Source organism: Tachypleus tridentatus, chromosome 4 (assembly GCF_004210375.1).
Source record: "Tachypleus tridentatus isolate NWPU-2018 chromosome 4, ASM421037v1, whole genome shotgun sequence".
In the NCBI taxonomy this organism is placed as follows: Eukaryota; Metazoa; Arthropoda; class Merostomata; order Xiphosura; family Limulidae; genus Tachypleus; species Tachypleus tridentatus.
Genome location: NC_134828.1, coordinates 88,658,816 through 88,684,250, shown reverse-complemented (window position 1 = coordinate 88,684,250; position 25,435 = coordinate 88,658,816). Strand labels below are relative to the sequence as shown.

At 33.5% G+C, this 25,435-nt stretch overlaps 1 protein-coding gene across 4 annotated transcripts in view; it reads left to right on the top strand.

Annotated features, from left to right (window-relative positions):
- LOC143249654 (uncharacterized) overlaps nucleotides 1-25,368 on the top strand; it is an 84,997-nt gene extending 59,629 nt beyond the window's left edge. For 2 of the 4 annotated variants that reach the window (XM_076499907.1, XM_076499906.1), the window contains exons 3-5: nucleotides 15,441-17,709; nucleotides 20,656-20,833; nucleotides 23,376-25,368. In XM_076499907.1, the coding sequence (XP_076356022.1) occupies nucleotides 15,441-17,709; nucleotides 20,656-20,833; nucleotides 23,376-23,462 (2,534 nt within the window). In that variant the 3' untranslated portion in view covers nucleotides 23,463-25,368. The remainder of the gene's footprint in view (nucleotides 1-15,440; nucleotides 17,710-20,655; nucleotides 20,834-23,375) is intronic. The other 2 variants (XM_076499909.1, XM_076499908.1) reach the window with 1 other exon arrangement.
- The last annotated feature ends 67 nt before the right edge of the window (nucleotides 25,369-25,435 follow it).

Here is a 25,435-nt window from a genome sequence, read left to right as displayed (position 1 = left end):
TGTTGCTCGGATCGGGTTAGGGATTAAAGATTCTAAACTCGAACCTCAATATTCTATCATACACGATCTACAATTTGAGCTGTAAAATATTAAAGCCATGATATTCAGTACTCTTATTCAGTTAAGAAGCGACGGTTGGTAATAACCGCTTACCCTCACTTTGGTCAGCAGCTATAAATTATGGATTGACCTGGTTGTTTAATCCATTTATTCTATAAGGTATCGTTCAGGTTTAGAATGCCAAACAATACTGTAGATAAGTTGTGATCCGATGATGCTAGGCCTACTTGCTGAGAATATCATAGGTCAACTACAAATGCCAGCAAAGGAGACATGCAATGGCTTGGTAACTTCAGTCCTCCTCGCAAAGTATACCACAGACATAACTCAGTCTTCAAACATGCCCCCCACTGTTGCCTGTAATAGTCTATAGAGATAAAACATTCGTGTTGAGAATACTCAAGGCAGATTAAGTATTCACCAATCTTCTAGCAAATATTATCTTGCCCTGTAGTGGTGTTATGACGTCAAGTTTCTCCGTCGAGAATACTTCAGGCAGAACAAATCTATACGAAAAGGGGAAGTCAGACCTTTTGCCCTTAACGCGCTGGAGGTAATGTGCCTATTATTCTGAAAGAATTACGGTCAGGGGAAGTATATGTTAACGTTCTGGTCATTCTTCAAGAAGCAATCTTCAATTATCATCCACACGGAAAATTATGTTGAAATAATGGTAATAATCTATGGGACACACGACCCTTCTATGTTTACAGACATGAAATAATAACGTTATTAAAACGTGCATTGTCACGAGCGTTATGGTTCAAGTGCTTGAATGAATTTCTTTTATTTCAGATGTCCAGTTTTAAGAGATAATGAATCACCTGTAAGTGTTTGTGAGTGAATTTCAGTTGAACTTGCATCTTTATAGTTTCTTCATGGAAAGTCTTTTAATTTTTTGTGAATGAACCCACTGAACGTGAACAACCATATTCTTGGTTGCTACATTAAACAGAAGTTATTTAAAAAGTCAGGGGTCTTCACATCTGACAAATGGTTAGTTAGTATTTTACGTTTTGGTACCATATCTGTCGAACTTTAAAATATTCGGTCTGTAAAGTGATAGAGAGAAATAAATGTTTCTAACATTATTCTATAACTATAAGAGCACGTAAAACAGTTTTCAAAAATGAGTTTTGATTAAATTAAATATGAATGTTTCACTCCCCACAAAGATTGGTGATTTTATCCTAAGGTTCCTCGCTAATCCGAAGGTCGCGGGTTCGAATCCTCGTCACATCAAACATGCTCGCCCTTTCAGCCGTGGGAGCGTTATAATGTGACACTCAATCCCACTATACGTTAGTAAAAGAGTAGCCAAAGAGTTGGCGGTGGGTGGTGATGACTAGCTGCCTTTCCTCTAGTCTTACACTACTAAATTAGAAACAGTTAGCGCAGATATCCCTCGTGTAGCTTTGCGCGAAATTCAAAAACAAACAAACCTCACTATTATAGGTTTCATTGGGATGGTTGTAGAAACATTATCATCATGAAACACTACCCAGTACAGCACAGTCAGTGTTCTTTACCTTATTCATAGGATTTATGTACTTTGTTTTTACTGATGTTCACGCGGACCCTGTTCGTGTGGGTTATTAAACTGTTTTTCACACGGACCCTGTTTGTGCGCGTAATGTACAGCATTATTACAGGTGGTCATTGTTTACTAGGAGTTGCGTCAAAGTATTTTTATTACACGGATTCACGGGAACCCCAAAGATAAATGGTTTGTGTTCAAGTATTTCCATCATTTTTGCTGACAAGAACTTTGTTCATGTAGAATATATTTATGTCTTGTCAATGTTATTAGAGACCTTGTTCAACCATCTCAGGGGATTTGAGAATATGAGCTCATTGAGACTGTTTTCAAGTGCACATATCACTGCCAGCAACAGAGCATTTGTATCATAATTGGTTTTCAACTTCTCTCTTTTATCGTTGTTCACTGAAAAATTGTCTTCATTTCTTACAAGTTTTACTGCCACTGTTGTCAAAATAGCATAGTGATCTGGAATCATCTCACTCGTTTGGCTTCAAACCTCTTTTTTTAGATTTTTAACAGAATTTCCATTTGATTGTTTGTTACTGTTTTTTACATTAAAAGTGTCGAATTTTACAACCTCTAACTAGCATTTGAAACTTTTCATGCATTTGGCAGTAAGAAGTAAAAAGTACTTCCATGGAAGGAATATGTGAAACATGTCATTTTACTCCAACGGTCAACAGCAACAAAAAACGAATAAATTTAGGGTATGAAAACAAATGATTTTGAAATGTTAGAATGCATTTCAAGAATTTATTTCGTCGAAAATATTTTCGAACATTGTGAAAGACTGATCTGGTATTCAGAGAATAAACAGACAAGAAAAGACGTTATTTAAAAAAACTTCCCTTTACTTTAGATGCGTCTGTGGACTCGTGCAGACGCACTTCACGGCACAACAAATATTATTAATTCCTTTGTGATGGTTCCACAGTTATTGTTCCATAACTTAGATATCCGGTGAGCCATCTCTGAATTTCTGGTCCTTGAATTATTCAGAGAGCACGAACAACTTCTAATTTTCAAACCAGTTCTGAAAACTTTGTGTCTGCTAGAAGCATAATCTAGTAGCTGCATTACAACAAAACATTTACAGGGGGTTCGGAAAGTCCCTGTGCAGTTTTGTAATCATATTTTATTCAGTCCATTTCAAGCCAGCAATTTATAACGGTGTTTAGAAACAAAATAAGAAGGATCCAAGCCTGTATTGATGCCAACGGGGGTCACTTTCAACATTGTTTATAATTGTCATTCATATTTACCTCTTGTATTCTATATTGAAACATGTCTGTTAATAAATATATAAGTGCACAGTGACTTTCCGAACACCCTGTAGTAGAGTGCTTGGGAACACTAACAGAGTGGTGGCGTGACACTTAAGTGTCGATAAAACGTGTGTTTGTTGTTTGTTCTACGCATAAAGCTACAAACAGGACTATCTGTGTTCTGTCCGTTACAGGTATCGAAACCTGGTTTCTAGCAGTATAAGTCCGTAGACATGCTACTATGCCACATGGGGGGGAGACGTGTGTTTGTCGTTAATTAGTACTCTAATATGATGGTCTTCTAGTTACACGAGAGAGATAAAAATATGCATAACATATGGAGCTTGAAATGTTAGTTTATCATCAAGAAAAGTTAATAAATCATCGTATCATCCAGATAAACTTAAAACTACCCTTGCGGAAAAAAGATAGAGTAGATTCCGCGAGTATTTCTGGAGAAACTTGATGTGTAATTCACATTAAATCTACTCTTTTCCTTATGTAGCTTTGTTCTTAAACACATATGCACAAACCCCAAACGTAAGTGGTTTGTTTTTGACAAAATATGCAAAAACATGAAAAATGAAACTATAAAAATTCTGTTGAGGCTCCTATATCCAACATTTATATCAGGATTCGTGATGCTGGAAAAACATGTAAGTTCAAGAAATCGATTTAACACAAACATACGAAACCATATAACCCAACCAGTTTCGAAAGATGAACCCTTCTTCCTCGGGCACAAACTTAACAAGAAGGGTCAACTTTTTGAAAGCGCCGTATCTTTAGCAGGAGGCAAGGATGCACATCTTATCTGACTGTGAATAAAAACATATAAAGTCAGTAAAGTCAATTTTAAAAAAGAGAAACATTTTCTTTCGTGCGGTCTCATTGTGCACCTCAATGACCTTGTTTTCAACATGTATTTATACAACAGTTTAGTATACCAACAAGAAACGCTTGTTTTAAAGATGTATTTAACGTATACCTTAGTAACCTTGTTTTAAAGATGTATTTATACAACAGTTTAGTATACCAACAAGAAACGCAACGTATACCTTAGTAACCTTGTTTTAAAGATGTATTTATACAACAGTTTAGTATACCAACAAGAAACGCAACGTACACCTTAGTAACCTTGTTTTAAAGGTGCATTTATACAACAATTTAGTATACCGACAAGAAACACAATATTATAACAGAGCATCTTCCAGTAAGGCTAAACTTGTTTTATGTTTCACATTACTGAAATGACCTATTCAAATTATATCTATATCACGAAGTGGCATGATCAGTTGCGCACAGGTTTTTTATCCTGTTTATGTTTCACCACCTGTTACAGTTAGGTTTTACATAAAGTTGTTTTAAACTCTTGATTTAATGTACCTTGCGTCACTTTTTTATATGTAGTTAATGTCATTTTATACACTTAATGTTTTAAGTGCCCCAAACTTTAAGAATATATAACAACTGATATAGAACTGGATTCATTAACACTATTAGCTGACGAGTGTTACTTGGTGAGTTTAAAACCGATGAAATCCTTCAAGTTCACGTAATTCATACCTTTTCGTATCATTCAAGCTTGGAAGCGCAGCCCTCCTTATGGTATTTAACCTGACTGACCAATCATGTAGGGTTCTGTTGTGTTTAGTTCCAGCATGTTATCTGGCCCAAGAAACATCTCGTAAAGTTCCACTTGTCTGGCATCACTCCAGAGTACCTTGTACTTTTCTTTACCTTGTGCTCGAATTGTCATACTGGACAGATAACGTTTTTTTATAACTTTGAGTTAAAGTTAATGGCTAAACTTATTATTTTGCTAAGTTCACGGTAAGTGTCGTGTTATCATAATAAATGTAGACTGTACAGTTATATTTTAACTTTATGTTTGTTTTTTTAAATACATGACACCTTCTTGTACTTCATGTATTTACAGAGCCAGTAACAAATGAATAATATTCTCCAAAATGCATTTATTTATGAACTCTGGAATGGAATTTTATAATCTTAAATATGTTCTTAACGTGTATCCACTTGAACTTATGTAGTTGTGTTTTATAAAGGTGCTCAGTTTGTGATGAATTACACACAAGGAAAACTCCTGTCTTTACATATGTACGTGTGTGTGTGTTTGTGTGCGTGTGTGTGTGTGTCAGTATACTTAAGCAAAGACTAAAATTTCCAAGAAATGTTGATACATCATAATAACGAAAACTGCGTTAGTAAAGTACGCATAGTTATATACATATGGCATATGCCCCTTGTGACTCAGCGATAAGACAGTGTGCTAAGAACGCTAAAAAACGAGTTTCGATACCGGCGATAAGCACGACACAGATAGAAAGTTGTGTAGTAACGTACGCGTAGCTAAATATATGACATATGCCCCTTGTGGCTCAACGATAAGACAGTGGGCTTATAACGCTAAAAACAAGGTTTTGATACCGACAGTAGTAATTAAGGCACAAATAGACAATTATGTAGCTTGTTTATGTCTTATGTTTATTTTGCTGAGAATATTTTGTACATTATTAATAAACAACTAAACAGTGTTATCCGTAGTTCCAGGAAGGCCTTCCTGAATCCTCATTCTTAATCTATTCTTCCATCCACTTAGCTTAATCATTTTGGTTAAATGTCTTCTGTAAACAAATCGAGTAAATTAAGCGAGAACTGGAATCAAAGGAGAAAACTTGAAGTAAATTATCTTGGATAAGAGTTGACTAAACAGTTCTTTATTTACCTTTCATTATAATATAATTTCTGGTGATTAATGGAATATGAATGATCAGTCTTCGCTGCTTGGTTTTTACAATCATATTTTATTTGAAATTTCATTTATACATTTCCAACAAAATATAAATACATATACCTCGTAGTATAGCGCCAGGTCTGGCATCACAGTTTAATAAAGAAACAAGTCGTTGAAAGAAGTGATAAATGACCAGCTATGATTATTTTTCTTGGCATCATTATTAAAGTTACGTGCAAATGGCTGCTGGAGATAACCTTGAGCGTCAAGTCCTTGTCTCTCTCTGGTCTTGTTTTTAAAATGTTAACACTCATCCACGAGGGTTCTTTGACTTGTCTTTATTTGTTTACTTTGTCTGGAATTCTGATTCTTTTTTGTGTTGTTCTGTGGTTGTAAAGATGATATCCTTGACACTAGTGAAATTTTTCTCCGTTTCGATAGCTGTTTATAACTTGTTTGACAGTGATGGAAGTTTTGATGTATGGACAATTAAGCAAGGAGTTTTCTTATGGATTACAACTTTCGACTGTCATTAAATGCATTTTGTTCAGGTTAAGACTTTCGGATAAGTCCCTAATACAGTAAAAATATTTGTGTAAGAAAACAAAAATAAACACGATTTTGAAAGTATTCTTTTTTTAAGTACAACCAGAAGCGTCGCTAGACACGACGAGATGGTGCCACGATTCTAAGTGACAGTGTCTCGAATCCCCAGATGGCGCTCTTAAAATTCATAATAAAAATCGTGATTGATATCATACTTAAACGCCGAAATTTCTCTCGTCTGTGAATCTGATCTCCGAATCTTTTAAGCACCTGGTGACAACTCTGAGAACAACAAATTGAGTGTGGCTTGGGATTGAAGAATCAAGATATTTTATTGTATCCAAATCTATTTAATACACGCCTGTTAAAATAAATTAACAATTTTGACAAAGTTCAGGCCTTTTTTATCCTTGAATAAAAAATACTAATAACATTAATAGAATTGTGTGTAGTCCCAGGTAACTAACCATTGCTGCTACACGAAATAATTCAATCCGATCCAATATTCGCAAGTGTATATAATTACTAGCGAGTTTCCATGAATGGGTAGGATCAATGCTACAAAGAACTGGTTCGAGACTACAATGAACAAGTTCAAGGTTGCAGTGGATATAATCAACGTTACATTATTTAATAGCAATGTCGTAAGACCGTTGCTCATAATCGCTGTAATACACCTGTATATAAAATTTAATAATTATCTTGTCGTCGAAATAGTTAATAAATCTTAAGTTTTCAAATATGCAAGATTCTATTTCTAAAGTAAAAAAATTATTACATAACAAATCAACTTACTAGCAATGTTGGAGAAGAAGAAATCACTTGGTTATAAACTCAGAATTAATATTAAAAACAATGATACTTAGTATATTACTCTGTTCAGTTTTTCTAACGTTAAACAAAACATAAAAGGAGATACCAAAGTTAATTAATATAGATGTATGTCGAATTTTGATAGTATCATTACAAAATGGTTTTGTAATTCACTTAAAACTACATTTAAAAGAGATTTCAACGAGTTTCTAGATTTAGTACAAGTGAATGAAAAAAAATTTAAAAGAAAACATAATAGTTTATAATTACTACTGAAGAGCAGTCACTGTGACAAGTGTGAAACCTGTCCGTTGTTTTTCACCTTGGAACGTCAAATATCTTAGTTCAGAAAATCATGATCAGTTTTCCTTTTATTTCCATGAGTAAAACAGTAGGAGGTTCCGTTTTCCTTTTTTGCTATTTGTTATTCGCGCGGTCAGGGTCAGAAATCGTTCAGGTATAACTGCATCGTCTGGTAGAGCGATGTGGCAACGTAATGTACGAGAAACCGCGGAACGTTGCAGTTGTGTAACTGGATGCGCTTTTGTATTTATATAAAATTGTGCTTTAAGTTCATTTTTCTTTCTAGGTTTTGTTGTTGTTTTATTTCGTGTACGCTCAGCGTGTGGCTTCGTTTCCACAACAGTCTCATCACAGAGGTAAGTAAAATGTTTAATTTCGCGCGAGGTCACAACGGTCACTGTAGATGCCTGCGTTAAAGTCGTGTTAAATTATCTTAAGTGATAATAATCGCATATCTGACAAAGAATATCTCGAAATTAAACTACACCATACACGTTTCTAGACATTAAACTTGAATAGAGCTAAAAGAAGGGCTATCTGGTGTAACACCCCACTTCAAAGATAGTTTAAATGAATTTAAGAAACGTATTCAACTGTCATGTAAGTCCGATTAGTCATCACGAGTCCTGGGATAACACAAATTGGGATGTTAATATTTTTTTATTCGTGACTTAAAAATAAAGATTTTTTTTAAATGTTTGAAAAGATTTTAGGTAGAGGTTGCTTTAAAATTGTAGATAATAAAAATAAGGACTTGAAAATATTTATTTTACAGAAATTAGATAATAACATAAGGTATGCATTTCCAATTGGTAATAACTTTTTTAGGCTTCCCTCTGTCGATGGATATATATATCTCTGCAACTGTTTGCGGTTTCTGGCTAAACCTGTTTTCTACATCATTTTCATACAAGTAATCACATGGTCCTGTTTAACTGCAAAACAATTTCATTACCTCGGTATATAAACATAAATAAATAATACACACACGAGTCTGTTTAAGTCATGGCCGAGTTTAGTAACAGCCAAACATCCAGTCGAGTTTTCAATACATAATAGTATAGAAATAACCGAACATGTCGCAACAACATTACGGGTAGAGAACAACTGATCTCTCACTCATTAAATTGTTGGAATGCGCTTAGCCACGTTTGCAGTCATCTAACGCGCATGCTTGAGAAGTAATATCCGGTTGGTATCAGAGCCGTGTATTTCAGTATTTTCTGTTATTTCCAAACCGTAATAGGCGGTTCGCATGATCTCAGAAATACGACGTCGACCAGGAGAGAGTGATAGGAAGTACTCAAAAATATATATAGCATATATTTAGGGTAAAGATTTATATATATTTAGGGTAAAGATTTACGAAAACAATATAAAGTCTGCAAAGGAGTAATTGAACTTAATTTCGAAAGGTTTGGAATCTGTGTTAAATTTTAACCAGGAATTAATATGCTGTCCAGGTGAAAATAAAAGTCATTAAAGTTTTATTTCCATTAAACAAATGTTGATGAAAATGCACTCTAATGACATTTTACCATATGAGATCACGACATGTAATTTTAATAATTCTGTTGACTCGAGTACTTCAACATCAATTTATGAACCTTCAAGAGCACACGTGCAACATGGCTTTTAGAAGTTAAATATCTTATGAAATATGTGGAGCTTGACGTTCGCTCGTGACTTTAGGGTAAAAAAAACACCTCGTTTTACTCTGTTGTGTGTGTGTGTGTCAATATGTGAAATGTGATTACGGAAGTTGCCCTTCAATCTTTACATAAGGATGTATTCAGCGAAGCATAATTTGATTCAAGCTCAAATGTCATCCCTTATCATGTACATTATGAATCAGAACTTCTCTTTTCAAGTTTCCGAATGAACAAAATACAAACTTTCTAGTTTTCCCGAACAATTACATTTGGTTTTAACTTTCTCTTTGTTTGACTTTTGTCGTCATCCTGATCTTAGCTTTGAAAATATATATTTTTTTTCATTTCACTTTCAGACAAAGTCGTCTTGCCTTTTGGATTTACACTTCTAAAAGATGTTGTAGGTTCCATACATGGAGCTCTTTAAGTCTGTTTATGAGATTATTTCACACGCGAACAACTGATCGAGGTAGTAACTCGAACTACGCAAATGTAAGCAAAACTTGTTTTACATTTGCAAGATGTGCATGCGCGTTTAAACATTCGTGAGTTTTCCAATTTTTGAGAAGTTAATAAAATCCGTGACCTCGACCTCTGACTCTAAGGCTCTTGGAACAAGGCACGTGAGAAAATAGTAAACAATGAGACCGTACTGAGCGCTCCAGCGTGTCATAAAGCTGTGTAGCAGTGACGATAGTCCAGCCTGGCTACAATAATGGTGTAACTCTAGCGTGACTCTATTTACGACCGAACTTTAGGCCAATTCTAGGATACTGCCACAGCTGTTCCAAATGTTGGACTGCCCTACTCTTACGTTTCCGAATAGATCTAAACACCCTTACACAAAGTCAAAGACATCAGTTTTATATCAAAGACATATCAGTTTCATATCTGTTTTATATTAACAGAAATAAACAGTCAAACTATGGTAGTTATTTTTGTTCTTCTTCGCCTTGTTGAAGCGGCAAAACAAAGAATGGCCGACACTAAATGGAATTATATCTAGTAAATATTAATATAAACTATAGATTACTGCTGACTGCTGACTGAACAACTGTAACACGTCTAGTAATACGTTTGATCATTTCAATGGTGAATTATTCACCTATAGCTACTAGGTTAAAAACTGCATATATGTTGATAACTTAACTAAAGGTTAGAATTCCACTTCGGATTGAATCTAATTTTAATTTTTAAATGATACACCATGTTAAAAGGCTCAAAATTCACACTAGGAAGTTAGTGGTTAGTAGTGTTACAGATTAGCTAGTAGATTTAGGATTGCATTCTAGATAGAAGATTCAACATATCTGTGATAGGTGCGTTTCTGTCAATTATATTGTAATATTCTGAATACAAAAGGTTATTATAATAGAGTGTATCACGACGCTTGTTTGTCAGTAATAACATAGTCTGAATGTCATGTGATGGACCCCACTCTGGCAAGCAATTCGGTTGTTTGTTTATTTTGTTTTCTGAATTTCGCGCAAAACCACACGCGAGCTATCTGTGTTAACCGTCCTTAAATTAGCACTGTAAGACTAGTGGGAAGGCAGTCAATCATCGCCACCCACCGCCAACTCTTGGGCTACTCTTTTACTAATGAATAGTGGGATTGACCGTAACATTATAACGCCCCCATGGCTAAAGGGGCGAGCCTGTTTAGTGTAGTGAACATTCAAATCCGCGACCCTCAGATTGCGAATCGAGCACTCTAACCACCTGGCCATATGGGGCTTCGAGCAAATCGAATAGACGACAGAGTTCTATTAAGCTAATAACTAGTTGCCATTTATTTATAAATGTTCAATTTATAAATATTACACGCGTAAATGATAACTTTAAGTAGATTGAAGTTAATTACAGTGTTTATTCTGAAAAATTTTAAATGAAAGATATAAATAACACTGTGCCTAAGAGACGTACAATAGCGATTCAGTATGTGTGTGTGTGTATATATATATCGACTGTATTTTGAACTAGTGTGTGGTTTATATCTTTGTTTATGTAAACTTAATGTAGTGATAGAGCTTTATTTCCAAATATACTTGATGCACATGTGGCGCTAAATATCTTATTAACAGTATTATTATAAACAACAACAAAATATAATCTTGTTACTTTATAAGGAATTGCTTTAGTGGGTCCCCTGTCAGTATTTACATTATGACTTGACACAAGTTACACATAAACTTTTCTTATATATATATATATATATATTGCCCAGAATAGATATTAGCCTTTTTAAATGAATTTAATCTAAGTGGCGAAAAAAAACTCACCTATAAACAAAACATTTTACAAACGAAATATTCTATTTATACAAAAAAAAAGTTACTTCACTAATGTCCAATATCTACCCCACGTGTCACAATATATTTGCTAACATTTAAGAAATATAAATAACTTAGTTCTGCCCTATAGATTTTAATTCTGGTTAATCACTTTATTTAGCCTGCTGAATTTTAAAACTAAAGAAATATCATCACCATAAACGTAAACACAAATCAATGTTTTGTAGTATAAGTTCCATACTGGTAAATACAAAAATAAAACCATAATATTAATATAAGAATGCAATGTATTAATTTTAGGACTAAAATTTGGGGTAATGATAAAGCATAACAGCTGGACAGATACTAGAATTAGAAATTAATACAATGCAGATTAAGCTACTGTTACGTTTTTATAGGGCCGAATTCTTTACAGGAGGTGTTTGTAACTTGTTGGCGATACATTTCAACAACAAAAGGACAGTACACAATACATTTGTTTTTTTTTGTTTTTCAAAACAGGTCAAACATAAGTACAGAAATTCTATCTCTATTATTTCAGTACAAATTGTGAAATTCACTTTAGTAGAAGTCGTTAAATGCTATTTATGACTAAACTTGCAATCACGCAGTCTAACGCTACTATCACTAACTTGGTAGTCTCTGTATATATATTTATTTCAATTAATTTTTCTGGTTTACTTTGGAGAGCAGTCAACTTCCCACAATTCTCTGCAGGCAGTGAAGGGTGATGTAGATGCGGGACTTTGTGGGCTTGAGCACCCACATCTCGCTCTCCTAATTTCATTTCTACATCTATTGCTACTGTTTTAATTATTGTGTGAGAGTGGCTAATGTAGGTTAAGACTGATAGACGGCGTATCCCCACCGCAATGTGGGTTGTACTTCCGCAGTGACCTCCAAAATATAGGGTACATTTTATAATCCCATATTATAGTTTGTACCCTGGGATCTTTACAAGTAATGTAGCGTTTTGTGTTTAATTAATTTTTGTTGTGGCTTAATTTTTAAATTACAACAAACTTTTATATATATGTGTTTATATATATATATAGCCCGTCTGAGGCCTAGAACCTTTTACAAACTACGAAACCTGATATATCCACAAAATATTTCGGGGAGAGAGGCCAAAACTTGTATATAGGGGGTCAGTTTTTACAGTGTAAGTCAACAGACTAAAATAATATGTCTTATGTGTAATATTTAGGTTAACTACAATGTTAAGTTTAAGTCATAATAGGTACTGTATATAACAGTACTCACAGCAACGAGAAATCAGAAAGTTGAAGTAACATGACTCAATGCACAACAAATGATTCGTAAAAAATTAGATAAGTAAACCTGGGACACATTAATGTTTTTAATAAGAAGAAATTTAACCTTTCCACTTTATAACTCTCCTATTAAAGTTAAATGGAATATTCTTTATATCTAAATATAACTACTAATTTAAATGTTTTCAAAGATGTCAAGGCGTCGACAATCCAATCACCTACAAAATCTGATGAAATTACGATATTTTACATTTCCATACAAAAATATCTGGCTTCAAATCCATTAAATTCCGTAAATTTCATAAGAATAGGTGCCACTTCATTGACATCGTGATTTATTTACAATGGAAGCCATAAGTACAAAGATGACGTCGAAGTTTAACGTCACATCCGGCTAGTCTTACGTCATATGCCTTGTCTCTGCAGTGCAGTTTGCTGGCAGCATTAATAAAGATATCTGGTAATAAAATAGAAATTACATAAACTGCATAAGTTTAATTTTGTTTCTGCTTTTTTTACATTATTTTTATTTGTTTATGATTAACACAAATTTTAAACATATTGACTTCTCAATACTTCATCAGTCTTTGGCATTTAAACAACACTTGAAATAAAGATTTGTTTGTTTGTTTGTTTTGGAATTTCGCACAAAGCTACTCGAGGGCTATCTGTGCTAGCCGTCCCTAATTTAGCAGTGTAAGACTAGAGGGAAGGCAGCTAGTCATCACCACCCACCGCCAACTCTTGGGCTACTCTTTTACCAACGAAAAGTGGGATTGACCGTCACATTATAACGCCCCCACGGCTGGGAGGGCGAGCATGTTTGGCGCTGAAATAAAGAGATATCTTTTTTTATTAAAGAGTGACCTAAATCGTCCTTTCGACATCTGGCTTTAAATCTCTGTAGAACTGGAAGAGTCAGGTTCAACATATAACCTTTTCTCTCTCCTGTATATACTGTCAAATGCTATTCAAAACTTTGAGTAAACAGGACTAGAAGATTCATTATTTACCTTCAGTAATTTTCTACTGTATACGTTTTCGAAACAAATACTCCAGTTTCCATCTCCTGCAACATATAACTCTGGTATATAATAATATTCTAACACGTAATAATAACTAGATTTTACATTTTAAAGGAAACCATGATGTAGGAGATTTATACATACAGATAGGACATGTACATATTCATTGATGCATGAAGTTATTAATTATAGCGTAGCTACAGTTAATTTTAGGGAATTATATTTTTGTGATATCAGTCCAAAATGTGTTAGTGGGAAAAGAGTAATTAGCTAATGCTTTCAAAAAATAAAGTTGAGACCTTCAACAAGGGGTTTAAAATGTTGCTGTTTTTATTGTTTGCCTTTTTGATGTTTCCAACATCAAGGTCAAAATACGTAATTAGACAAACATATGTAATACTTTTTATGTCTCAAAAGTGAGTTTGGGGAATCATAACGCTAACAATCGGTTTTCAATGCCCGCGGTGGATGTAACGCAGATAGCTTATCGTTTGGTTTTGTGTTTAATAACACACAGTCGTAAAAATATATCCAATAAAAATTCTAACAGTTTTGTAATAAAGAGTTTGATATTTTTAAATACAGGAAAATAATTTTGCAGTTTGTCGACGTTTGTGAAAATATTTGTTTTCCTTGTACAAAATGTCTACAGACATGATATTAAATCCAGTGAAATTATTAGTTACTGATATTGCCGCTAGTTCTAGATGCTATAAAATGTAGAAAGGTACTGCTGGACTTTTCTTATCAAACTGATTTATCCACTTTTACATTACATTTTTACAAGTTCTACTATTCATATAATTTGATTTCACTTTCGTTTTTTCAGATTATAGCTTTATCCTAACTTGGTTGTTTTGTAGATGTATAACTTTTTATCAGATTTAGAAAGACATAATTAAAACCTACAAATAAAAAGGAGGGTTCTTGATTCGTGTACTGTTTCCGCTAAAATGCGCTCCGCACTCTGAGTGCTATAAGAGTAATAGTCAATTCCACTATTTAATCAGACTAAGCTAAATAAACAAAGGCAGATTTCTGTAGATGTTTCTTTTAAGGATACGCTAAATAATTTAAATTTAAAGTTTATTTCTGTTTATCGTAATTATTTATCATTCAAGTGCGTACAAGTTTATTACTTTCGATATAATATAATTTCTGATAACGAAAAACCCACTTGAAATAAAAATGTATTCTTAAGACGGCTGGTATGGATATTAGCACTTTAATTAAAATAAAGTACAGAACTACGTTTCGACCTTCTTAAGTCATCTTCAGGTTAAACTGATTCAGTATTATTTCTTATAATACATATTTTATTTTCTAACCTAGAGAACAGATTATTTTCGTTTCGCACACACCTTCTGTCTTCGTCTTTTAAAATCTTAAAAATACATCTGCTTTCAAGTCGATTGGTTTGGTTTGTTTTGAATTTCGCGCAGAGCTACATAAAGGCTATCTGCGCTAGCCGTCCCTAATTTAACAGTGTAAGACTAATGGGAAGGCAGCTAGTCATCCCCACCCACCGCCAACTCTTGAGCTACTCTTTTACCGACGAATAGGGGAATTGACCGTCGCATTATAATACCCTCACGGCTATAAGGACGAATATGTTTAGTAAGACTGGGATTCAAACCCGCGACCTTCGGATTACGAGTCGAGTGTCTTAACCGCTTGGCCATACCGGGCCTTCAAGTCGATATCGAAATACTCTAGGAGGACACATACAAGTAAATAAAACAGAACGTTCCCCAAGAAGAAAACCAGTATGGCATTTTAATCTTGATTGATTAATGCAAACTAAATAAACTCACAAGTACATTTTCCAACGTCAAATTAATTGAGAATTATCAAAATATTCACAGTTGTTTAGTTTTATTTATTCTTATGTTATTTTTATTTATTTTCAGAACCAATAAATTTGGCTTCCAATTTTCAAAACAAACAGAGCACGAATTATTGGGAGAGGATAAATATGGCTCATCAAGATTTGGGTTCTTTTAATGAACCGCCATCTTCCATTCAGACAGAAGTGATTATTAACCACCTGACTTTGGATAATAACAAGAAAATTTCTTGTCAAAACGGTCATTCCAAACTTATTCCTAAGTCGCAACGAAACGGAGACGTTCCGCATAAGGAGGCAATTCTTCTCGACCTAAATGACGACTTTAGTGATTCTTTAGAACATACTATAAATACCTTTTCAAGCATCAAAGAAACAACCGAACTGGATAGTCTTGAATTCGAAAGTCTGCAAGTACAAAGTAACGACAAACAGTTTGTACGTCCTTTCGACAGCTCTCAAGATTCGTCTTTGTGCAGCGAGTTGTCGATTGATATTCTACAGTCTCCTTCAACGGACTCTGCAGAAGGACATTCAGACAGGGGTATTGCAGATGGCGAAGTAGAAGATCGTCTTCAAAGTTTTGACATTAGCAGCGAGCATCGTAATACCTACGACAACATCGTTTCAACCGCTCAGAACCCTTTAGTTTACACACAGACTAGTGTACAATCTGAAAGAATGGAAGAAAGTATTATTGAAAAGGAAATTCGATTGCAGAAGGAAAGAGAGGAAATGCTCGCTAGAGAAAGACGGAATATTTCTACAAGTCCAATAAAACACATGCATGTCAATAACAGTATTGCAGTGGGAGTAGTAGACTTAACCCAAGAGTCCCAAAGAAAATCGGAGCGACCGTCATCTTCTCCTTTACCCTTACAGCAAAAGTCTGAGAATACTTACACTAGTTATACTACTGAGTCGAAAATTGCCATGGAGATCCGAGAATTTAAGGAACGAGAGAAAGAGCTCCGAGCTCTGCGTGAGCGTATCCGTTCTTCTGATATCAATGAGACGTTGCCAAACGAAGAAGATAATGATGTTAGCATTGAAACTAGCCACTCTGATTATTCTGTGAAATCTGGAAGCTCGCGTGGCGATAATCCATCTTCTGAACGTCGGTCGCCATTTACAAACACTGTTCAGCCTGAACATAGAAGACATCACACTCCGGCCATTCCTTTGGACACTCTGCACGGTGGTCAGCAATACAATTTGGGATTTGCTTTCGCAAATAGACAGAAAGCAAATGTAAAGGTCAAGCCATTATTAGACAATGAAACTCAAGAGACGGCTGTTTATATATCCATGAGTGAGTCTCCTGTAGAAAAAGAAATTCGTCTAGCGAAAGAAAAAGAAGAAGCTTTAAGAAGAGAACGCACTCAGATGTCTCAAGGCTCTCAGATGTCTCAACGCACTCAGATGTCTCCTACAACAGAAGGTGATCAGGAATCTACTAAAAATTCAACAGAAGGTGAGAAGGAATCTACTAAAAATTCAAATACACCCAACTTCTCAAGATCGAAATCATCCACGCCTACGACTTTCAATGGTGACACTCAGAAAATGCTGGCCACATCTAGGATACAAAAGGAAATTAATGAGCAAACAGAACGTGAGCTGGCCCTTCGAGCAGGTGGTCAAATTCAAACAATTTCGCAAGAACGAACTGATTCTAAAGTAACAAGACTCGGTGATGGAGATTTCTCCATGAAAGAAGAAATAACTTTAAATTCGGTTGAGCCGCAGCAATATAAAAATATAATCACTTCAGCTCAACATGATGATGCCTCGTCATCACCACTTTTAGTACCAATTCAAACAGGTGCAATGGTTTCAAATAACACTTTGTCACTTCAACTGCCAGCTAAAGTTCAAGGCGTAGTTCCTGATAGTGTTGTTTCACAACCAACTAAGACACCTTCTATCATGAACGGACAGGAAACAAGAATTCCTTCCCCTTCGAGTTCTTCAAACTCTTCTAATACGATTACACCACCAGGTCGAAGGTTTGTCCAAAATCCAACAGGAAAAAGGGGAATCAGTATGCAAAGATTCATTGCCAGCCGAGGTAAAGAAGTCCGTGCTATTTGTTCTTCCAGTCTAAAAAGCACTTCCAACGGTTACCCAACCCCTGCGTTTATTAGAGGTTCTTCTGCCGTTCAAAATGTAAACCAAACATATGGCAATTTCAATGCTTTGGCTCCTGTTGTCGTAAGAAGAGAGAAGACCGAAGGGAAGCCACCTTTAGCTCATAGAAAATCTCTTCCCTCAACTGAATTAAAAATCCAAGAGGAATTAAAGGAACTAAAACAACGAGAGGAAGAGTTACGGTAAGCTTTGTGTTTTGTATTTCTCTTTAAAACAGAAAAATATTATGTTTAATACTCATAAGTAAGCCACAAAATCTCATTTTGTGTTGATTGTACACTAGTCATTTTAAGTGGCAATAATTTTCATGAGGCTTTGAAATGTCTAGTATCCTGGAAATCATTGCTATTGATTTCACCATGAATTCCTTACTTCGGAATAATTTTGCCTGCCACAGTCTAGGAATTATGTTGCAACGTGACGTCAGATTATTCTAACAAATTACAACCTTTTATAAAAATTACTTCTTGCTCCATCAAGTTATGTTTCTAGTTATGCTGTATTACGTCAGCTAACACGATAAACGTTCTGCCACTTACTCCGCATGACTTTTTACATATTTCGTCGAGACTGTGATCTAGGCGGAAACAACAGATGGTTAATAACCATTTTCCAACTTCCGTTCTCGTCTGGGAAATTTCTACAAGACTGAGAGCGTACTCTATCTTATGATGACCAGAAAAACACTTGAAGTAAAAATGAACCCTAAAGATGGCTGATATGGATATTAAAACCTTAATTAAAATAAAGAACAGAACAACGTTTCAACCGTCTTAGATCATTTTCAGGTTAACAAAGAGAATTTGCAACTGACCGTTGCCAGACAGATGTCTTAGGGGCGAGAGCATAAAAGGGTACGAGACTGTAGGGGGTGCTGCAGTTAGATGCTAGAGTAGTTGTATAAATGAGGCTTCTTTGATTTTGCTACCACTAGGAAGTAGGGAAACAAATACAAACAAACGCAAACTAGCGTCCCAAATATAAATAATTAACATATTCCATAACTTTCACATAATATATTGTACACAAATTAATTTGAAGGAAGTCTTAAACATAGTATACCAGTTTATATTATACTGACTATACGTGTATATTATCGTTATTGGGATGCTTATTGTTCAGCTACCTGTCAATATTCGTTCGACTTATTGAAAACTAAATCCTGAATTTAAATCTCCTATAGTTTGATGTTTATACATTTATGGAATATATAGGTTCTTTTAAATATGAAGATAATTGAGTTGCTGCCTTTTCATATCCTCGAACATTAAAAAACGTTATAAACCTCTCTTATTAAACTAAAATAAACATTATTAATAGTTTAAACTAATTTGTAGATTCCTTGGATGGGTTTAACTATTTTTTGTTAATAGTAATTTGATATTTACATTGTTCAAGATCTGAACAAGTTCGCATTGTACCATGTTTCCAGAATGTTATGTCTCTCGCCATTTTTGGTTATTGCTTGCTTTCTTTTTAACATTTTTATTGTATTGTCTCCATTATATACTGAACAGTTCTGATGTTGCAGTTCACAAGTGAAAGTGTTATTTCGTACTTGCTAGTTCTCAAGTTTCAAGTCTGGAATATATTGTTATTAATCACTATTGCATTTCAATCGTACAGGCTTATTGCTATTAATTACTGTACTTCAATCGTACAGGCTTATTGCTATTAATTACTGTACTTCAATCGTACAGGCTTATTGTTATTAATCACTGTTATATTTCAACCGTACAGGCTTATATTGTTATTAATTACTGTTGTGTACTTCAACCGTACAGGATTATATTGTTATTAATTACTGTTGTACTTCAACTGTACAGGATTATATTGTTATTAATTACTGTTGTACTTCAACTGTACAGGATTATATTGTTATTAATTACTGTTGTACTTCAACTGTACAGGATTATATTGTTATTAATTACTGTTGTACTTCAACTGTACAGGATTATATTGTTATTAATTACTGTTGTACTTCATCTGTACAGGATTATATTGTTATTAATTACTGTTGTACTTCAATTGTACAGGATTATATTGTTATTAATTACTGTTGTACTTCAACTGTACAGGATTATATTGTTACTAATTACTGTTGTACTTCAACTGTGCAGGATTATATTGTTATTAATTACTGTTGTACTTCAACTGTGCAGGATTATATTGTTATTAATTACTGTTGTACTTCAACTGTGCAGGATTATATTGTTATTAATTACTGTTGTACTTCAACTGTGCAGGATTATATTGTTATTAATTACTGTTGTACTTCAACTGTACAGGATTATATTGTTATTAATTACTGTTGTACTTCAACTGTACAGGATTATATTGTTATTAATTACTGTTGTACTTCAACTGTACAGGATTATATTGTTATTAATTACTATTGTACTTCAACTGTACAGGATTATATTGTTATTAATTACTGTTGTACTTCAACTGTACAGGATTATATTGTTATTAATTACTGTTGTACTTCAACTGTGCAGGATTATATTGTTACTAATTACTGTTGTACTTCAACTGTGCAGGATTATATTGTTACTAATTACTGTTGTACTTCAACTGTGCAGGATTATATTGTTATTAATTACTGTTGTACTTCAACTGTGCAGGATTATATTGTTATTAATTACTGTTGTACTTCAACTGTGCAGGATTATATTGTTATTAATTACTGTTGTACTTCAACTGTACAGGATTATATTGTTATTAATTACTGTTGTACTTCAACTGTACAGGATTATATTGTTATTAATTACTGTTGTACTTCAACTGTACAGGATTATATTGTTATTAATTACTGTTGTACTTCAACTGTACAGGATTATATTGTTATTAATTACTGTTGTACTTCAACTGTACAGGATTATATTGTTATTAATTACTGTTGTACTTCAACTGTACAGGATTATATTGTTATTAATTACTGTTGTACTTCAACTGTACAGGATTATATTGTTATTAATTACTGTTGTACTTCAACTGTACAAGATTATATTGTTATTAATTACTGTTGTACTTCAACTGTACAAGATTATATTGTTATTAATTACTGTTGTACTTCAACTGTACAGGATTATATTGTTATTAATTACTGTTGTACTTCAACTGTACAGGATTCAGCGGGCTCGTCATCTTGCTTCTTCACAGCCTAACCTCCACACACTGATTGATGACAATGATGGCCAAACTGAATCATTTGGTCAAGACAATTCCCAAATCCTTAAAGAACGGTCCAGTAGTAATCCTGACCTGTCCGAAAACGGTACCATGGAAAACCACGAAGAAATAAAGGTACGTCGCAAATTTTTTTCTCAACAATTTATAAGAGTGCGTCGCGTTACAGAACCTTTCTTGAATAAGCATTTTGGTATTACACTGAAGCGTTTGATTTGCACACTTTGGTTGTTATAGCCACTGAAATACACAGATAGCAACAACTGAAAGTAAAGAGCTGTCCTCTGGTTCAATGGACCAATATATTTATTTTTTACCAAATGCTATCACTTTTTCGTTCAAACAACAAACGTAACTTTTTTATTCACCTGAAAAATTTTCATTCATTGAATCATTTCATTTTCTGGTGAATCCAGTGAAACACCCTAAAACTCAGAAAATATCACAGTAAACTTTACAAAAACCCAATAAAAAAATCCTATCTCTTGAAAAAATCATCCACTATTTACTTTCAACACAGTTCTTTCACTTGTAAGAATATTTTACGAAAATATTGGAAGCCAATTGCCGTTTAACAATGTGAAGGTTATTTTGGTATAAGCAATCAGGAAAGCTAATTGAGTTTTGGTCTATTTTATTATATAGTTACTGTATCAAAATACAATGTGTGAGAGAAAGGAGAGGCTAAAATCTGACCTTACCTTTGCAAAATCAGAAAAAACATAGTCCTGCTTTTCACATATTTTTTAATAGTAGACCAAGTGATACATTTTCATTTCAAATGGGTTAAAGGTTACCACACAAACATAAGTTCAGCTGCTGTATTTTAATTCATTGCTCTTCAGTTGCTGCATAATATTACTTATCAGACCTGATGTATTAGCTATTAACAAGATATTTTAATTCCAGCGCGGTAAGGAGGTGGTGACTTGTTATTATAACACAGTAGTGGTAGTGAAACACATCAAGCATTGGTGAATGTGAGATAATGAAAAATAATACAGTAATGGTAGTGAAATACACCAGACTTGTTAATATCATATAATGACAGATAGATAACACAATAGTAATAGTGAAATACATCAAACATTGGTGAATGTGAAATAATGATAGATAACGTAGTCGTGGTAGTGAAATACACCAGACTTGGTGAATATCAGATAATGACGGTTTTGTTAGTCGGAACAAAAATCACCATTAAAATATACTTCACTTTAAACTCTCTTAAATTCTCTAACAGTTATTGTAAATGAGGTTTAGGGACTATAACACCAAATGAAGACGTCTTAAAAACAAACTTTAGAAAGGAAAAGCCTTACGTGTTGTAATTAAGCCTAACTTTATTTACCCTTGTTGAACTTGTATAAAAATTGAGGTCAATGTAAACTCAGTAAACAAGCAGCTGTCTCTTAACCCTATGTTTTTTAGATGTTTTACAGGAAATGTTATAATTCCATACAAGTGGTTAAATTAATTTTAACATAGAATTTAAGAACACTTATTTAATAGTGTAATAATGTGAAACAAAACAGAAAGACTTATTTGATAATGTAATAATGTGAAACAAAACAACATATTTTACACAACAAACTACAAAAACTTGGTAATATATCAATTTCAATGTATCAAGATTATAGACTTTTTCACTGAGACATTGTATACCAAATACTATGCATTTTTCTCAAGCCAATTGGAAACGGCATTGGGAGTGCAATCATGATTCTTACAAACTTTAGACAGCCCTCAGAACATTTCAATCATGTGCCTAAAAATATTTTACTTTAAACAAATTCATGCTATATTAATACATATATATATGTTATACTGCGTATGATACTTAATACCATTTGCAAAAAAAGGTTTAGTCAGAGTTTGTTTTATATCAATAATATTGATGCGGTTTACAAACTTACTTTTCATGGAGGAAGATAGATATTTAATGCTCTTGTAGAAGTACTAACGCCCGATATTAATTCTCTGAAGTTGAACGGTTTATAATATTCGAAATCTTTAAACGTTCCTGGTCAAATATCTGTAGTTTTCTGATTAATAAGCGTTAATCAGAATTGTAATCACAACTGCAGTTTTGAGGCTTATAGTTTACTGACTGTAGCTGATCAGCAATATTCTTTTTAACTGTCTCTTGACGCGTCGATTTATAAATTTTAGACGAAGTTCTCGAGAGTTTACAAATGATAACAACAGTGACAATTACTGGTATTTTACATTCATAGTACATTGTTGATTCATACGCTCGAGAATCTTCTGCAAATTTCGAGAATAGGCGGGACTTTCCCAACACACGTATATTTTTAACTGTATATTAAACTAAAACAAACATAAATAGTAAATACGTAATATTAAATCCGTCACACAATAAGTAGTATTATATTGATTACTATATGGCTTATTGTTACAATGTATGGCATTGTACTGTTACAATATAAAATATTGTGCTTTTAACTCCATAATAATAACTAGACTACATTTTCACAATTTTTGCTTCGATGTAAAACATTGATGCAGTTAATACTGGCAATAAAAAGGCGAATTACATTAATTCATGTAAGCCATTCCTTAGTAGTACAATGTGTTTTCGACAAACGTAGAAAACTTGTTTATATCTATAACTGAAACACTCTTGTTTGGTTGGTTTTAGGCTCCAACTACAGCTAATCAAAGACGACGAAGTGCGTTGATCGCCCAATGGGAACAGAGGATTCAAGAAGCCGAGGTTAAGACTTGAAGGTTATTGAACTTTCTTATAGGTTCGTGCTTGATTTCAAAATTTCACATGGAAGAAGGTGTGTTTAACGAGTATTACAAGATTGTGACAACGATATTAAGTTATTTTATGTTTTAAGTATTAATTAAAATGCTTCACTTCTTTGTTTATTTTGTTTAATTTCTCATGTGTTAAATACTTGAGGCCATTCAAATAAATAATCTACGGTGTTGTTCTTGCACCATGTGTTGGAAAAGTAGGTAAATTATAGATACTGAGAAGTAATTTGCTAATACAATCGTGTGTAAACCATGAAGAAATTGATGCTGTATTTTATATTGATGCAGAGATCTTTTGTTTTTGTTTTCATTTACTTATTTTATTCTTTAAATAAATAAATAATTAATTTGAATCTCAGAAATTTACATAGTTTGTGCTGGCTGTAACATCAAATTTTATAAACTAAAAAATTGACTCTCAGATACTTATTGAAACCACAATAATGCGTTGTTGTTTATTACATGTTGATTCATTTTGCGACTGAACTTACTGAATTTGGTATAGTATTTTCTTTTACTTTTCAAAGGTGTAAGAATTAAAAAATTTTTTGTCATTTTTCTAAATTATACTTATGTTGTTATTCTCGATTTCGACTCAAAATAAATCTTGCGTTCACCTTGCAACAATAATTTGATAAAGCATTGGCTTTACTTTCTTATAATGTTTTTATTAAAGTTATGTTAACTTCATATAATAGCAGTTTTCCCTCTCTAAAACAGCGTTAATAGCTTCTTTTAGAGTAACGCCATGGAATCTGCATTAACAGTTTCTTGTCATCACCCCATGTTGCATTCCATATGAATTTAGAGTAAGTTATTTTGACTCAAAATGATTCTAGCGTTAACCTCAGAAAATCACGCTCCCATTGGCTTTACTTTCTTATCATTTTTTATTAAAATTGTGTTAACTCCATATAGAATTATAAAAATTGTATGATATACATATTATGAAGAAAATGATAATTGATGTTAGGATTTTCATATTGTAACTATTTTGTTCCTTAGAACCAGTGCTGTATCACCGCCCACTTTCTATCATTTTTCTAAAACTATTAAATTTCCCAGAGCTGTGTATAACAAACCTTTGTTATTTTGTTATCCACACTCATGAGGTTACTTTATATATTACGACTGTTTGGTTGGATTTAAATATAAAACTTTTGCGTCCACATTGTATTATCTTTCTTATGTGTAAATATACATAACATGCTTGTATTAGATCATTCAAAACATCTGCCATTATTGACAATTCTAGCTTTCTTTGATTTCTCTTAATTGTTTCATTTGTAGAAGCACTAGGAGTATTTTCAGTTAATAAAATATTTGTAATGTCAATGAATTTTATACGTATTAGCATTATATAATTGTCCCCCGGCGGTTAAGCGGTAAATCCGAGAACTTACAACTCTAAAGAATCATGTTTTGATATTTGCGGTGTGAACAAAGGACGAGTAACCCATTGTGTAGCAGCTTTGTGTTTAACAACAAATAAACACTGAATAATCAATAAGTAATTTCTATGGTTATGAAACTGCTATCGTTCCAAATAGTTTTGTATATTGTGTACAGTGTTGCTGTGAACTACAGTCTCTCCTGAAGGGCGTGTGAAAAAAATAACTGTGATTTGCCTTTAAAACAAGTTCTGTTAAAGTATGTTTACTTCGAAGAAATCTGAAGAAGGTAATTTATCGTTATAACTATAGTTTTTGCTAATTTAGTTGAGGGATTAGTTAGGGTAAGTTGTTACAGTACTAAATAATGTGAAAAACTATATTTCTTTACTAACTTTATTTCATGTTCTGTACATGGAAGTATTAATCTTACTAATAAAATGCTGTACGTTTTATTACCCTACAATGAACTGGAGTTTCTTGGTACATAAAATAACATGATAAGAAAAAACACTGTTACGAAATAACATGGTAAGAAAAAACT